Consider the following 18516-nt stretch of genomic DNA (forward strand, 5'->3'; position numbering starts at 1 on the left):
TCTCTTCGAGCCCCACACGTTGCGGCGCCACTTCCTCTGTTCTGCACCTCCCTTTGTTACACTAATAATTCTATCTCTCTCTTTCTTTAATTTATTGTTGAAGTAGGGAGAGAAGGCAGTACAGGGTGGAGGAAAAAAGTGTAGGTACTGTGTTGTTGATACCTTCGTAAACTTAATAATATAACATTGCATAAAAACCTTAGAAACAATGCTCTAACAAATAAACAATAGTAGACGGTAACAACTGACGAATCCAATCTGTAGTTTACTATGGAAATATATAGTATTTTAATTATGGAGTAAGAAATTTGTATATTATGTGGATAGGAAATTGATTATTTAAAGAGTGGTGAAAAATCTGAAGTTTAATAGTTTGAACCATAGATAGTAAACATAACACAGCAACACTTTCAATAACAAACATACACTGACATACATAACCTGAACCTGACTCTTGATACATATGAAAATTAACAATATTATTCAACGATATAATTAGGAATCTTTTGTAAGTTTGAAAATATTATAAGAAATGTATATATTCATCCTTTCCAAGTGTGTATAAGAATTTAAGGTTGGTGGAGTTATAACAATTTTAATACTCAACAATAAAATATGAATTTACTTAAAAATTCTTAATTTATATTGTGACAAATCTTTCCTGGAGATTATTTGCAGTTCAAATGTCTTAGGATGTATGTTGGCACAGATCACACCCAAAAGTTCAAAAGTGATTTAATTAAGTCCAGTAGTTGTTTCAAAATTTATATCGTTCATAAATCAAATGATTTCAAAGTGAGTTAAAAATTAGAGAGTTTAATATCAAATTAAATTCTATTTTAAATAGAATTACACGGCTTTAGTTCAGCGGGAGTACGATTATCTTAAAAGTAGGACTTCTGGGTGTCTAAGTAGAATTACTTCTCTTTATATTATGTTATATACACAATCTAATTGAAGTTCAGTTTTATCAACTTTTGCAACAATATAGTTTGTTTGGCTAGAAATCTCACGTATTTATAAGCATGTAAGCAAATTTATACTGGCCGCTTAAGCCTTGAACAATGGCGACACTGCTTAATTATGGCGTCCCTAGCTAAGCAATTCTTAAATTGGCTTATACTTGACATAACTGCTTTAAATCCAAGTAAATATTACTTACAGTTCGTTAAGATATTTAGTTGTAACAATTTCATTAATGTACACAACCGACGATACCCTAAACTCATATTTTTAATAATTTTAATTGTTCAGGCGTCAGGCCTTAGCCTACACGTAGTAACGCCAAAAATCACACTTTTTTAAGTTACTTCCTGTTCCTGTGTGGCTGAGATACGTGTATACCCAATATATATGGTTCATAACATCCTTTCATGGCCTTTGGTTACAACAATACGGTAAGGAACTAGAATAAAATTAATTGAATTTACAAATTAAACAGATGGTCAGAATAAAAAATAAACGGTAAAAAAATTAACGAAAATTACAACAATGCAGATGAAAGAAAAAAATATTAATATTATTAAAGTTCCACAGATGAAAAGTTTATGGTTGTAATAAGGCGAAATATTTACTAAACATTCATAGCAGATATCTTAATAAACACGAAGATGTCTGTGCTATCACCATGTAATAGTACAATTGGTTGTCTGTAAAGTCAGTTTACGGACGATAGTTTAACGTGACAACGTCATAACAAAACATAGATGAAATGATTGCATACTTTTATGAATAAAATCGAATCATTTTTATTGAATTATCACTATTTTGTACGGATACAAAGAAGGAGTGAAATGAAATCTACAATTTTATTGATAAATTTACTTTTATTTGCACTCATTAATTCAAATATGTTTATTACTTTAACGAAAAGATAATTTTAACTATATCTTTTATACATGTTTGCTATTTAACTTCTTCCAATCTGTGTTATTCTTCAGGACGATGATAGGAAAAGTAGGAAACGAATGGGAGTGTTTCAAGTTTAATGTGCCTCGAAAAAGTCAAATCGATGGTTGTTCAAATCAAGTGGAAGAGAGATAGATGCGGCGCAAGCGTACAATGAGCGTAACGGGACAAAGCGTAACGGGACAATGAGCGTAACCGGTCAATGAGTCATCCTTTTTCGTGCGTGCAGCCGGCGTTCATCGATTTATTAGACGTTGTCACGTCAAAAACGGTCCTCTATTTAGTATGAAAAGTAATCAGAACGAGATAAAAAGCTTTATTATAACCTGAAGTAACCAGCATTTAAAACACTCAAAACTACGGGCATTTCACGAGACAAACTGGATTTTTGTTTGCCTCGCATAAATGATATATTACTTAAAATTTTTGGTAAGTCATTCTATAATATTCACACCTAAAATACGCAACACTTAAGACCGAGTCAATCTTTCGGGCTTATTACTTTAAACAGGTTCTTTAAATTGATTCGTGCAATGGGAAATTTTGATTAAATACAACCACGGATTTTCTTAAATTTACGGACACTGAGATAACTTTCTTTGAACATTAATCCAAAAGAATATTATTTAGTATATTAACACAACTTTAAAACAAACTTGTTAAGAACACTCTTTTTTTGTCCACTTGTGTGTTTACCTTCGTTTAGAACGAAACACATAACTCGGAAAACAAAATACGGCCTAGTTACTATGAAGATTCAGTTATTTTAAAATACGAAGCACTCTTCGTTTAGTTTGTGTTGATGCTTCGTTGAAAAGTACGTGAATATGTATTGTAATTTCTAGCAGTGTACATGTGTGAAGGCGTGTGCGCTTGCAAGCAGAGGTGTTCGATAATGCACGAAACGCACGTAGGGTGACGAGATGGGAAGATGGTCTTACGTCCCGTATGGAAGCTTAACAGCCCGAATCTCCCAACATGGAAGAAGGAAAAAAAGAAGATATTTTCTCTTCATCTCTCTTTCTCTCTCTCGCATGCGCTTTCATCCGGGGTGGGATTCGATCCTATTTCCTAAGGCGCAAAACTGCCGCATGAGGAGTTCCCTTATATAACTTCCCTCCTTTACTTCTCTGTCTCAATCATTCTCTCTGCCTTCTTGGAAACTTCCCGTATTCGAACAACTACTCAGTTCTTATCCACCTGCGCCCGCCTTCGCGATTCGGCAGTTTTCTCTATCTCTCTCTCTCTCTTTTCTCCTCATCCCCCCTTACACTTATCCCACTGTCCCACCCGTGAATTTGGCTCTTCTCTGCCTGCCAGGGAAGGGGCTTATATTCACGATTGGGAAGGCGGAGCTATACAATGCTACTGTGTAGGATTCTGTACAACCACTACACTGTAATTTTTTTAAGGGAACAGAAATATTCATGTAAAATTACAGATATTTTGTTATTTTTTTCATTTACATGAAAACAACTGTATCACTACAAAACAGTGTTTCCTTTTACGGATTCTTATCTTGGCATTAATGCCTTGTGTTGTTCCAGTAGATACCTCCGACAGTTAAAAGTTATTTGCAAACGTTTCCTGAATAGCTTTCCAGTGTTAACTTTGCTCACTAATATGCACAATAAAACAAAATAAAGTCCAATTATTGAATATTCTGTTATCTTTTCCACGGTTTGAAAATATGGTGATTGAATGAAACATCAATTAAAATATAAAATAATAAGCTGCTTGCAACGGTTTGTTCAGAAAGTTCTGTTAGAATATAGAAACCTCTTGTTACCGACAATGAATATCTGATTGCACGTTCTTTCTTCGAAACATTAATGCTTGTATTAAAATTCAATAAAAGTTGATGTAAGTGCCAATTTTTGTAAGAGCGACAACAAATATTCAGTGTTGTACAAATTTACAATATTTTTTCTTGTATTATTACAGACTAATGCTCGGCAACTAGTTTCCAACGGAATCTTTTGTAAAAAATACAGTTTTTGTTTCTTTTGTGTAAACGTCGTCGTTTTACTGTTCAAGTAGATTTTGAGCTAAACTTTGACGACATTTTGAGAAACAGTGGAGAAATTACCTTAATTACTCGGACAATTTTATCGGAAAAAGGTTATTTAAAGCCCGTAATCGCACAGATTAACGGAGAGGTGGCAGTGGAATTTGCGCTAACTAAAAATCTTTTGTTGTTACCTGACCTGGTTGGGGGAAAAAAAATGTTCTCTTTTATTATCCTTACAGATGAGGACAGCACACGGCATTTTTAACATAATTCACCCGTTTTTCTAAGTGTAATACCGTAAATTGCTTTGTTTTACGTTCAATGTGGGGGAAAAGAAAATTATCTAAGTGTATATTTTCAAATAATAAAAAAAAACGAGTGTGTGTACTTGTGTACGCGCGTTAGAAATTATATCTACTTACTTGGCGTGATAAAAAAAACTAACTTAAATTTTTCATGTAAATAATCAATAAAAATAAAATAATAAAATGATTGGAGTGATACTATAAATACTGTTGGTAAAGCACAAATTAAATCTAATTATTTTTTTTAAATAAATACTCAGTATTCAACATGAATAAAAACACGTGCATAAAATACACAATTTCTATCACTGATATTCACAAAATATTTTAATGACATGGACCAGTATTCAATATCAATGAATAAAGTATAAGATTTAGAAGCACATATACAGTTTTTATCTGTATATTCCTTTTTTTTTGTATGTAGCCTTTTATTTCATAACGCGCCTACAGAAGTAAAACTTCAAGTACTGTTCTGTTATGTTAAAAAAATATATATATATTTCTTTTAAGTCTTGTTATCATGCGCTGAGTGTGCTACTTTATTTTATTTTCATACCTAGTAATTAAGTGATTTATTCCGATAGCTCTGTATCGATTGTTGTTTGGGTCACAAATATTCTTACCGACTGTTTACTAAACTTTAATTTAGAGCCGCGAAAGATCACGCAAGTGACTTTTCACAGGTGTCAGGTAATGCTTAGCAAATATTTGACGAGAAATTTTGAGAGGAAGCATAATTTTGGGACAGAGTGATCGCGATCAATTCGAGGGAATGACCTTTAAATGATAGCGAGTGAATGGAAACGAGTCCCAGATGTCTGTGTCCACAGATGCGTCGCCTTATGGAACGAGTTTAGGCCAAAGGGGCTGTCAGGAGACTGCAGAAAATTTACGGACTTCCCAATGATGATTCTCCCTCAATTGAATTTGGTTCCAGATGAAAGCATTTTCCTAGGAAATACGCCGTACTTCAACTTCCTAGTTCCGAGGTCCGTTGTGAACTTGTGAATAGGGCGAATGTTCACGTAGGATAGAGAATGGTGTTTTTGACGTGACAACGTCTAATAAATCGATGAACGCCGGCTGCACGCACGAAAAAATTGTCCCGTTACGCAAATTGTCCCGTTACGCAAATTGTCCCGTTACGCAAATTGTCCCGTTACGCTGTGTCCCGTTACGCTCATTGTACGCTTGCGCCGTACCTATCTCTCTTCCACTCGATTGGAACAACCATCGATTTGACTTTTCCGAGGCACATTAAACTTGAAAAACTCCCATTCGTTTCCTACTTTTCCTATCGTCGTCCTATCCTTAACAGAATAACACAGATTGGAAGAAGTTAAATAGCAAACAGGTATAAAAGATATAGTTAAAATAATCTCTTCGTTAAAGTAATAAACATATTTGAATTAATGAGCGGAAATAAAAGTAAATTTATCAATTAAATTGTATATTTAATTTCACTCCTTCTTTGTATCCATACAAAATAGTGATAATTCAATAAAAATGATTCAATTTTATTCATAAAAGTATGCAATCATTTCATCAATGTTTTGTTATGACGTTGTCACATTAAACTATCGTCCGTAAACCGACTTCACAGACAACCAATTTTTTTACTTAACGTTTTGAAAGTTTCCTTGATCCTCTTGTGAGTTCATGTTTAAGAAAGTCAACCCAGTAAACCTTTAAACTTACGTAGATCAGTGAGTAATGTTTAACCTGAGATCTTCGTAACATCAAAGTGATCATTTTTGACAGTGTGCGCACCGTACCAAGACATACGACTCTGTGAAGCATTAATTTTTTTTTCAATCATGGTGATGGTGATGGTGATGATTCCCTAACTTAATTATGAGAAATTCAGATATTTCAGGTTTCTGACACTTGTTTCATTTATGTTGGGCGATGAAATGAGAGGAAATAATGAATTTAAAAAAAAAAACGTTTTAATGTACAGGTTGGCTTGTGTCACTAGGGTAAAGTTTACATGGGGGGAAAATGTCAATTTCCGGCCATTTTTATTTTATATTTATTTCAGCACTTTTACTTGGCTCTGATTGGTCGAGAACGTGTTACGTGTCTGACGGTATGTTAGATGATGCCCTCAAAATTGGTTGCTGCGCTCTGCCTCTGTATTTACTCTACATATGTCACAATCACGTGGTAAATAATAGGCTATATGTATATTTACTTAAACCCTGACAAACTCTGTTGGTCGGACTACGATTTTTGGAAAAATCAAATTTTGATTAATGTCACAAAAATAAAATATTTTTACCAGAAAGGCTACTTACGAACGCTCGATTCAAGTCTGTATGTGTACCACACGATTACATGCTCATTTATTAGTTAAAGGATTGACATACAAAATGGTTTTTAACTGTTTGAAAACCTTTGAATAAACAGTTATTAAAATGATAAAACCATTTACATACAATTCATCGTTGTTAGGTTGTAAGTATTTATTTTGCATTTTACTTTCATTACTATTACTTTTTCTAAAATTTCAACACGATGCCTCCATTGCATTTGTTGTTTTCCCAGAAAAATTGTCAACAGATATTCTCTGCGTGTAATATAATGGATGTAAAATTTCGCACGAGCGATGATAACTACGAAAACTTGCGGGACTTATTTACGTCCATTATATGACACGTAATTAATTTTTTTTTATATAAATATTTGTCACAGAACAGCAAATTAAAATTTCGGAACTGAAGAAATAAAATTAATGCAACATGGCGAACGAGAGACCGAGTCTTAACACGTCGCAAGCACGAATAATAGAAAGGTGTCGAATAAAAAAAAAAGGCAAAAAAAAAATATATTTTTTTTTTTTAACCTCTTGTGCAGACGTCGGGGCAGGTGAAAACAAAATAATGGCGATAAATAACGAGCGAGTGCGTCGTAAAATCGCGCCTGTCCCGCGGTAGCCATGGCAACGCGTCTCGGATATCCCCCTCACCCCTCCTCGTTTACCCAATACGTTACGAGCTGTTAGTTCGTAAAAAAAAAAGGGTGTGGAAGGGGGGGGGGGGTTGGGAATACGGCTATGAAGAGGTGACGTGGATGGGGGTAGGGGGGGGGGGTGACAAAAGAACTCATCCATATTTAGGTATTCCCCCAGGCACGGCTATCGCCCTGATGACCTCCATAGGTAAAAATTAAAAAATAAAAAAACCGCTAGGGCGGGATACTGCAATGCGCATGCGCAAATCTCGCAACAGAAGCAAAAGCACGCTGCTCCGTGTGCGCTTGAACATTTTCACCTTAAACTCGCAATGGCCGCTGGTTACAATTCATTCGGAGATCTTCGTAAATTTACGTTTTAATTTCTAGAAATTTACGGTAGTGAGTTTTAAACATATTTTAATTATGAAAACATAAATGATGATATAATCATGTTGTTGAATCTACGCAAGAAAAAAAATAATTGTTCGTTTACAAAAAAAAATCCTTTGGATACCATTTGCCAAGAAATAGTCTGTAGATATTGGCTATTGTTTCTTTTTGCATATGTTACGAATATTGGCGTATAATTTTATATTTCTTGGTGCTAAAATTATCGGTAAACAGCACTGATACATTTAATATAGCTACCTATATTACAACTTTTTTATTTTTTGTCAATATATTTTTTTATCATTTCATATATAGGTATAGATATGAAAAATTTTCATTTCCACAAAATTTAGAGGAATTGAATTTTAATAAGAATTTCGTGCCTAACGACCTCCCGGTGTTGCGACCGTGCGTGAAAATATCGATATTTTCGTATATTGGTCTATTATAATACGCAAACATTTACCCATGCTTTATTTACTATAAAAATTTTATTGAAGTAAGTTATATTAGATTCTTGATACATCTAAGCCAATACAAGTTTTACTGATTTTTCGTAAAGTGCCTCCTCCACACTTCATTTTTTAGGAGCCGTGCCGTCACAACAGTGAACGCGAAATCACTCCATCACACGAAAACACGTGACAAAACTAAATCTATAATATAAAAATGAATCGCAAAAAGTGTTGGTAAGCGCATAACTCAACAACGCCTGGACCAATTTGGCCAATTTTTTTTAAATGTTCGTTGAAGATCAAAGATGGTTTTTACGGCGAGAAAAATTCGAATAATTGCCGGAAAAACCCTAAAACCAGCCCTTTTCTTTTTCCCATACAAACGTTATCTAACTAAAACGAGCACTCATTGTTGTTTAAACAATGTAGGTATGTTCCTAACGTCAAAGAGTCAATTTGCACTTTATTACCTCTGTACAAAGTTCAATCATATCTATCAAAACAGTGTGCGTTGGAGCACAGATAAAAAAAAAACCGAAATCGAATAGTTCAATTTGGTCGGCTTCGCGATATTATTTCATTTGTTTTAGTTTAAAATGCATCAGTTTTCAAGTCATTACATCAGTCAAACAAAACCAGCGTTACCAAAAGTATTTCATAAGTTTAAGTTTTTATTATTTCATTTCCCTATTTTAAATACGGCTTGAAGAATTTGACTCCAAGTCATATCAAATTAAAAAAAAAGTTGAAACAACAACAAACTGTCAATGTCAGTGTTTTTTTTTCTTTTCTTGGATTTTAGGTTACCTACCCTAATGAGTTTGCTTTTGTCAACTTATACACGAAACAAATTCTTACTTATATAGTGTTTTGTGCAGTGTTCATTTACCTATGATCGCTAATTATTGCATGTGACAAAATAATCTATAATATAGATATGCCTCCTATTAGACGAATCAATTTAGGTAGAAGAACCCGAAATGCTACAAACCAAGCTAATTACCGATCTAATCATGCACTACAATGAAAATAAAAATTATTATTTTTCACATGTTTAACAATAAAGAGATTACTAATTTTTTTATTTATCTTTTTATTTATATGTTTTATTTAATTATATTTCTTATTCACAACACCCTATCACCAGGGTGACGGTTCTGTTCTGGATAATTTTTTGCCCCGGCTATAAATTATGTAGGAACAAAAAAAATGCCACATTACAAATCATTTTGACAGGACTTTATTGCAATTTAATTAGGCAGTACGAAGTCTGCCGGGTCAGCTAGTACGAATATAAAAATCAGTTTCTAGACACATATGTACACGTTATCTACTTTCACGTCACCCGGCCACTCCCCTTGTCCCAAAGGTCGACCGGTCATTGCATTTTCAATGCTTCAAACTTACCGACCTATGAGAATTCCCAACGTGAATAATGTTCGCAGGCTTTCCACGGCCATTGTCTGAAGTAGCTTGGCTTTTCTGGGTTGTAGCCGCGTCCTCAGCGGATAATTTCACCGACGTTTCGGTCGACATTGCAGTCTCCATCATCAAGGAGCAGTTACCAGTAGTGGTGATGGCGACTGCAACGTCTACCGAAACGTCTGTGAAATATTCGCCAAGGACGCGGCTAACAACCCAGAAGCCAAGCTAGGTACTCCCTAATGTGAACTTTCATGAATTCCCCTTTCTCCCCCCTCCCTCCTTCTTTTAAATAATTGAACAGCTGAGTTGGAAAAAGGTTAATATTCCATATATACATGTTTTGAGAAAAATAGAAAAAAACTGATTTGTACGAAAACTACAGGTTGGATAAAAAAAAACTTCACTTTCGAGCAACTGTAGGTGTAGTAGTATACAGCAAAAGTACACAATTTCAGAGTCCATAGTCAAAGTAAGTAAAGAAATACGAATATTTTGAAAGTGCCGGAATGTAATCCTTTTTTTCCACTCAGCTGTTCAATTGATTGTTGTTTCTGAAGCCTTTCTGTCCGCCAGTTTGACCTGACGCGGCTGTTCTGTCTCCTGTCTGTCCCCGACAGCCGAGGTTCTGCAGGAGGACGACAGGCCTGTTGTCCCGGGGCTGCTCGTCAGGGCTGCCACCCTGCCGGCGCTAGCCCGCCTCGTCGTCTCTGCCTTCGGTGAGTCCCCACGTCATCTTCGGGTCGTTACCACAACGCCGAACGTACAATAACGCCGAATACCGTAACGCCGAATGCCATATTGACAGCAACGCCGACAGCTAGAAAACTGCTGTGTACCACAACGCCGAAATACATAGTAACGCCGAAAAAATGTTGCTGCGGGGAAGGGGGGGGGGGGCCACAGGAACAAAATGAAAAAAAAAACAACTGAATGAATTTGTGTACCTAACCTAACCTAGGCTAGCCTAACCTAACCTAACCTTACCTAACCTAACCTAACCTAACCAAACCTTTGTGGCAGTCCTGCAATGACATTTTTTCGGCGTTAATGTTTTATTTCGGCGTTGTGGTAATTCGGCGTTGTGGTATACACAGCAAGTTTTCTAGCTGTCGGCGTTGTAGTCGATTTGGCATTCGGCTTTATGGTTTTCGGCGTTATTGCACGTTCGGCGTTGCGGTGCGTCCCTACCTCCCTTTTTGGAAATAAGTTGCCAAGAAAAATGAATTCAACATAATTTTTTTTTCTCAGACACACGCCATTGCGGGTTTGCACCGTTTTTAATAAAAAAAAATTAAAAAAATTGCAAAAATAAAAAATAAAGAAATCAAAACAAATACAATCCACACTGAGAAAAAGCCTAAATTAGCTGATTTCGAACATTAAAAAAAAAACAACGGGTATTATGAACACGACGACGACAGAACAGACGGACACAACGACGACACGGTCTCCGAGAAAAGAACGGCGAGTGCAGGCGAGACGACAGACAAATAATAAAACCCGGACAACGCAGCTGAACATGCAAAAACGCAACGATTGGAAATCACCGACGAACACAGTAGTTTTTTTTCTTTTGAAGAAAAAAAGCGTGACGTTTCGGGAACTGGCGTGTCTGTTTCCCCGTCATCGGGCACTAATAGACTGCATTGGCGTGTGTCAAAAAAAAATGTGTTGAAATCAAAATTGCATGCATCATGAGGCAGGATCTGCATGGATGGAATAGGACTGACTCTCATAGGAGCAGGCTGCCCTACTCAAGGTACAGACCTGTAGATTCAAACCAAACTGGATAATACGTAAGGTGCAAAGATATTAGCCGATTGCTATGAAATTTTTACACAACGTTGCATTCAAATACGCGCGTGTTTTTTTTACATACCTACATATATCACACCTGTGACAGGTAAAAATATAGATAAAAATATAGGTAAAAAAATATATATGAATGTTTGTATGTTCGTCTTCTATTTTGTAAATAAAACAGATATATATATGACATATAGACATAGAGAGATAGAGATATAAAGAGAGGTATAGAGAGAGGTAGATATACAGATGTAAAGAGATAGTTATAGTGAAATAGTGTGTGAGATGTATATTGTGATATAGATAGAAACACAGATGATACATGGAGAGATAGAGTGATATGAAGATATATGTATAGAGAGATATGAATATATACGCATAGAGAGATAGGGAGAGATTTTATATTTAGATAAATATAGTGAAGATTTATAGACGGTCATATACAGGGGCGTAACCAGGGTGGTGGTGGGGGGGTTGGGGGTTCAAACCCCCCCCCCCCCCACCCTGGTATTTAATATTTAAATTTAAGTACCGAAAACTGCTAAAATAGCACTATTTTACACCTTAAAATCCAAATTTTTCCGGGGGAGGGCCGCTTTAATACGGGGGGGGGGGGGCATGCTTCTTAACACCCCCCCCCCCCATACACAAATCCTGGCTACGCCACTGGACATATATATATATATACACATAGAGAGAGAGAGAGTGTGTGTGTGTACCACGCATGCCGGGAATGACTAATATACACGTGTGTGCGTGTGTGCGTGTTCCTCCCCTGCTCAGCAGACTGCGATGGCGAGGTGTCCCAAGAGAGCCGCGCCGTGCCCGAGGTGGTGTTCAGGACGCACCGCTGGTTCGCCACGTCCACGGAGCTGGCCGGACACCTCATGTCCGTGCCCGAGTCCGCACCCTGTCCGTCCCCCGGCTGCGGACACTCGGCGACGGACGGCGGCTGTCCGGCGTCGCGGGCCCGCGCGAGCCTCTGCCGCGCCTTCAGGTGGGTGTCCCCCCTCCCCTCAACCATCCCATACTCATCCCCCCCTTCCCCCCCCCCCCAAACATCCCACTCGCCGGCGGCAGGCCCGAACAAGTCCCGACCTGTCGGTCGGCTTCCAGCGTGCTCGCCGCGTCTGGCCTCAAAGTCATATAGGTGTGCTCTCGACCCATGCTTGATTTACCATCGGTCAATTTCGGGAAGCCTAAGATGTACATCAAGTTCTGTCCTTGCCCGATTATACCCGAACAATTCACCTTCGGCCAACCTCGGGTTTATTTATATGTATATATTTATATTTCCCTGTTTATTTTAATGTAGCTATACTAACCTAACTAACCGTCCATAGTGTTTTAAAGTGTTTTAATGTAGCTAACCTAACCGACCACTTTTAATATTTGAATTCATTTATCCTGCGCAAAAATAAAACATATCCCGAGGTTGGCCGAAGGTGAATATTCGGGCGTGTTCGGGCAGGGAAAGAACTTGATAGACATCTTAGGCTTCTCGTCAATTTCTCAGCGAGAACCTTTTTATTCGTTGTCGATCGGCGGTCACGCCTCTTTCGCTGAGGGGGTCCGACAATCTTCGAGCGTTACAGAAATTCCGATCGCACGAGGGGAATAGTCAGGTACGTGGCGTGGGGGGGAACCGTTAGAGGAAAGAGAGTGCGTCAGTGGCGACGTCACTACAACGCATGCGCTAGCGGTCTAATGGGAATACTTATAGGTACGTAACGGAGCATGCTGTATGCTAGTTGTAAGGGCCGTAAGGGAAGACGGCAGGAGAGGTGTGGAAATGACGCAGCTGTGATTGTACGGAAACGCTGATGGTAACGCTGGTTTCTCTTTGTCTACTCCTCAGTTTTAGTAACGGCTAACGAATTTACGCTACAATATTTATTTTATTTAAAGAATCTGCAATTTATTCATTCGCGTGGAAAAAAATAGTTACTGCTTTTGTGCAATTGACTTTATAATTTGCGGTATCTACCCTCCGCACTCGGTATATAACACAAACCTCAACACCCGAATGGTTTTATTGAAAAATTTTTTTAAAACAATCTCCAACCTGCTACCAAAAGTACGCGCATAAACCCAGCCCGATCGTTAAGAAAAAATAATGTTAAAAAGCGCATCTTATACGGCAGAGCAAATACATTACGGTGTCGAAGTGGGCATTTTATTGAATCAATAACAATTAAATTAATCATAATAAATCTGTTTTATTTAACTTAAAATTTTCCATTGGCATGGTTTTCATTCAAACATGAATTAAAATATAGAGTCTAAAATATTTCGCTGTGACCCACAATCATTTGTTACTACAATAAGCTCAAAAAAGGTATAACACTAAAATATTAAAAAACAATTGTTTATATAAAAATCGATTTTTATAAAAAAATATATATTAAATTACGTAACAATATTTGTATAAACATCTTATAAAATGATTATTCCTAAAATGCCGCAGTTGCTAAAATATATTAAAAAATATGACTGCATTTATATTCAAAGATAATTAACAGAAATTACTATATAAATAAAATACACCAATTTAAATTTACCATAAAAAATCCTTCTAGCAAAGTCCTATACAAAACGCTGGGAGAGTGCGTAATTATTTCATGTTTAAGTATAAAGTTGACTTCTTAAAATATAAAATTTAAAAAAAAAAAAATCTTACAAACCAAGTTTATGTTCGCCCACTGAGGTGCACGCAAAACGGTAACGGAGATTCTGGCCCACCACAAAGTCACGTACCATAAATTCAGTTTAGCAAACCAACACCAATTACAATCATATAAGCTGTACTCACGAATTTCTCTCGTTGCTGCAGCAAAAATAAACACTCGTAGCTAATCACCAAAACAAGGCATTTTAAAATTTCTTCGTGCCATTTTAAATAAATATATGCCCTGGCCTGTCCCCGGAAGCCGAACAAACGTGCTCGAGGCTCGACGTGTGAAATTTCAAAGTCCCGTGAAAAGTTTTATGCACCGCGCCCGGGCATTGCCTGTACACTCCAGCCGTCGCCGGCCCATTTGACTCCCCGCGCGCGCGAGACGCTGCAGCGAGGTCTCGCCTCGGCTAGCGGCGGACTCCGAATGTCTCGTCACTTCATGACTCACACCGGCCAACGTCTTCATTACAGGGCAGCCAACTCGCACTTCCTGTTGCCAACTGTCACGTAAACTCTCTACACGAATAAACTTATTCCGCACTCCCGCGCACCTCCCCAGCGATATAAAAGAATTAAATTAAAACAAAAAGAAATTATTAAAAACGCTAGGATAAATAACTTTTAATTAAAAAACTAAAATAACAATTAAATACAACAACATTTAAATATTTAAAAAATATATAAAAAACCTTTTAATTATAAAAACTAAAACAACAATTAAATAAAACATTTAAAATTTAAAAAAGATAGATATTGAAAAGATAAATAATCAAAGATAAACACTTTTCTTTTTATTTTTTATATAAAAATAAAGGTTTCAAAGGAAAAACAGTATTTTGGCCAGAGGCCTGGCCACAAAAAAAATCATTCATTTTATGTAAAAAAGGTGATTTAAACTGTAAAAAAATACGTATAGACTTAAGAGGTTAGCTATATAAATATAATTAGTTTTTGGTATGTGATCACTGTGATTTTAAATATCAAAAGATCTTATAGACTTGTGAGATAGACATTACAAGTGTAATTTATGTTCGATTGGATTGGTTTTTTTTGGGGGTTCTTTCATTTTATTCAGCTGGAGATAGTGTTTTAATAATAATTAGACAAGCAGATAAGAGGTATTATGAAAGGAAATGTGGGAATAAACCGCAAAAAAAAAAAGTGCGCCAAGAGTACCAGTGAACGGTTGCGAGAGTACAGGCCGCGGAAAAAAAAGGCATTTTTTTTTTTTTTTTCATTTGAGACCATACACGCATTTTTACTATTCTCAAATATTATCTGTTGTTCAATAAAAAATACAAACAATTTATCTGTATCCATATCTAATAAGCAAGAAATTTCGAAATTTCACTACTGTAGCGCGTGAATTCCAAGCACACTTATATATATATATATATATATATATATATATATATATATATATATATATATATATATATATACACATATATATATATAAAAGGGTGGTCCTTATTTCTAAGGGTGAAAAAACTTCGTAATTCCAGGTTGCCCACCCCTAATTTTTTTCCTTTCCCTTTAAAATGACGACATGGAAGGTTAAAAATTAAAACTCGCTAATAAATTAAAAATGCTGTTATATTTTTTATGATTTTTCAATTAATATTTTTTTAGTAAAAGAAACACAGATTTGGAATGTTTATAAAAAGACGTCTTAGTTCAAACTGAAACAAATTTACGTCTTAATGATTTTTTTTCTTGCATTCCAGGAATTTCTTCCTATAATCTTCGACACAGCTTTTTTTTTTTTTTGGGGGGGGGGGGGAATAATTAACTTTGTAATTCTAGGTTACCCACCCCTTATTTTTTTCCCTTTTCCCTTAAATGACAATATACAAAATTCCTTTAGTAAATTTAAATTTAGCCCGTGCAACATCGGCCTTGAATATGGAAAAAAAAGGGTAACAAATTAAAACATGCAAATAAATTAAAGATGCCAATAGATATCATTTTATTTTCAAACTATTTTTTTTAAATGAAATTTAGGTGCTTAGTAAAATAATAATTCCAACTTAAACAAATATTCGTTTTAATGAAGTGTTTTTTTTTTTTTTTTTTGCAATCCGGGAATTGCATCCTGTGGTCTTCAACACTGTGAAAAAGGAATTGTCTTTGTTCTTCATTAGCTGTGAACAGTCCGTTAAATTTTTTTTTTAATTTCATGCCCCTCTCTGCCGTGTCATTTACTACTCTTAAATTACGAATTGTTTTTTGTCTCTCTAAATATTCATCGTCTGCGTCTCAAATGTCTGGACTTTGATTCAAAAAGTTAGTGTTGATTTCTAATTTTTTCAGGAAATTAAATTTTTTTGAGAAATGAAGTCTTCATTATTTTTATCTAAAACAAAAATACAAAAATCTCTAACCATTTTTATTATACTCTATAACTATAATAATAATATTTTATGTATATGCCATATAAAAATGGTTTTGGAGCCAAACATGGTTAATAAACAGGTTTCCGTTATGTTTACAATAGTTTCATATATTTTATAAGCAAAAATAAATACAGAAATGATCTTTCCTGTAAGGTGAAAAGTATCGCTTGGAGAAACGGAATACTTTCTTTCCGTGTTGAGATTTTCCCGTTTTAAGTTTTCAACCATTATTATTTTTGATGATACAGCAACATTTTTATCAAAAAGTGCTAAAATAGCCAAATGTTCTGATAAATATCATAAGAGACTGCAAAATTTCTTCAGTGCAGCAGAAGAAATACCTTTATTTATGGTTTCATATTTTTTTCAATTGTTTTATAAATAGTAAGTCATTCAATGGCGCCTGTACAGCTAACGAACACTCCAGCCAGGCTTTTACATAAAGTTTCACTAAGAACACACATATATTTCTTAAACTGTTAACTTCAGAAACATTCAAGGCTAACTGACGACTGAAAAAAAAAAATGTTAAAGGAATACAAAGCTTTCGCCATCCATCGGGCATGATGGAGAGCTCCTGGAGGTTTAATTTTGTAGTTCTGTTCCGGATCCTTTCGAATAAAAACTATGCACAATGTAGTCAATTCACGGTAATCATGTTTTAAATTTTGGTTCTGCAGCGCATCATACAAATAATTTGTGGTGTTCGCATGTTCATGTTGATCCAATATTTCTTTTAGGTAAGTTTGTCCCGTGATATAATTTTCGTGATCCAATGTATTCCTTTGTTCTCTATTTTTTTTTTTTCAAATAAACTATATCTGGACTGCACGAAGCCTTTGAAAACTCCTGTTCGAAGACACTCCGCAAAACTAGCTCGTACATGTGATGTCTACAGGGGAAGTATATTCAGTAGCGGCCGGTGATGTTAAATTATGGGTGTTCACACACTCATACATACACACATGCGAACACATAGGCACTCATAAAGAAAGAAAAAAAGACGTCCTACCTTACTGCGTGCTTGAAGCCTGTTTTGGTGTCAGATTATCTGTGTTGGTACGGCACCGTAGCAGTTACTGCTTATCTTGGAGTCGTGAAAGATATATTTCGTTTATTACACAAACTCATGTCTGTAATTGTAGCCCGAATTAACACAACGAAGCTTATTGAGCAGACTAGTTGTTTTTTAAGAGATTTTAAATTGTAATTCAAAATGGTAGATCGCTGATCAAGCCTCACATAAATAATAAAAAATATGTTTGATGTTCTTGATTTTTCAAATTTGTGGCTGGGCTTAAGCTTATCAAAGTGTTGCACCTGAAAGCAGACTCTGTAAGCACTGTCTAGGTGTGTAGGTACTGATGTTTATTCTACCTAACAATGTAAATTCAATATTGGCATTTTTGTGAGCAAGAGAGTTTTCATGTTTATTAATTTTCTCGCCCAAATGTACAAGGTCCTTATAACCTGACTTTGTCCGCGCGCTAACTTCTGCACTAAAAATCAGGCACGGAAAACAAAACAGAGCATTTTCTTTTACACAGCCGCATAGCCACTTGTGTTTTGTGTAAATGTTCTTGTTAAATTTACGTCTGAAAATACGTTTTTGTGACTTTGTTTCCGTAGTTATTTATAAATGAGGCTGATCAGGACCTAAATTTTTAATTGTTAACTTTTCCTCGTATGTAAGTTTTCTGTTCGCTAAAATTGTTTGTACGGAATTCATTATGGCGATTTTTAAAAATCGTACATGTTTGCTGTGCGCGCCAAATAACACAGTCACATTTTCACAGTTAAAGTATTACAACAAAGGGAAACTTTATAACATACCTCAGAAAAATGCTGTCCTGCGTAAGGCACAGAAAAATATTTTACAAACGCACACGCACACTAATTATTTTAAGATATTTACGCTCGCATTGAACCATGCGCAACTACTTTTTTCCACTGGACGTAAAAAACTGAAAACGAAGTTTGTTTGGTTAGGGGTGATAGTATTAGAGTGGACAATACTGGCATCTACCGGGCTGATTCATAAGTTATGACTTACTTCTCTGATCAGTGCTGCTGTGCGTGCTGAAATTTGGAACTCCATCAATGAGCAACCAAACGCCAGGACAATCACGAGCACACCAGAGTCGTGCACTCGTCCAGTGTTAAATGTCTCGTAGGAGGTGACGTA

General features: G+C 35.9%; 1 protein-coding gene across 4 annotated transcripts in view; it reads left to right on the plus strand.

Moving 5' to 3' along the window:
• Positions 1-18516, plus strand: part of LOC134538301 (ras guanyl-releasing protein 3-like) — a 224174-nt gene that overhangs the window by 159966 nt on the left and 45692 nt on the right. For 2 of the 4 annotated variants that reach the window (XM_063379494.1, XM_063379492.1), the window contains exons 3-4: positions 10070-10168; positions 12042-12255. In XM_063379494.1, coding sequence (XP_063235564.1) covers positions 10070-10168; positions 12042-12255 — 313 coding nt within the window. The remainder of the gene's footprint in view (positions 1-10069; positions 10169-12041; positions 12256-18516) is intronic. The other 2 variants (XM_063379495.1, XM_063379493.1) reach the window with 1 other exon arrangement.

This window comes from Bacillus rossius, chromosome 13 (genome assembly GCF_032445375.1).
Source record: "Bacillus rossius redtenbacheri isolate Brsri chromosome 13, Brsri_v3, whole genome shotgun sequence".
Lineage (NCBI taxonomy): Eukaryota > Metazoa > Arthropoda > Insecta > Phasmatodea > Bacillidae > Bacillus > Bacillus rossius.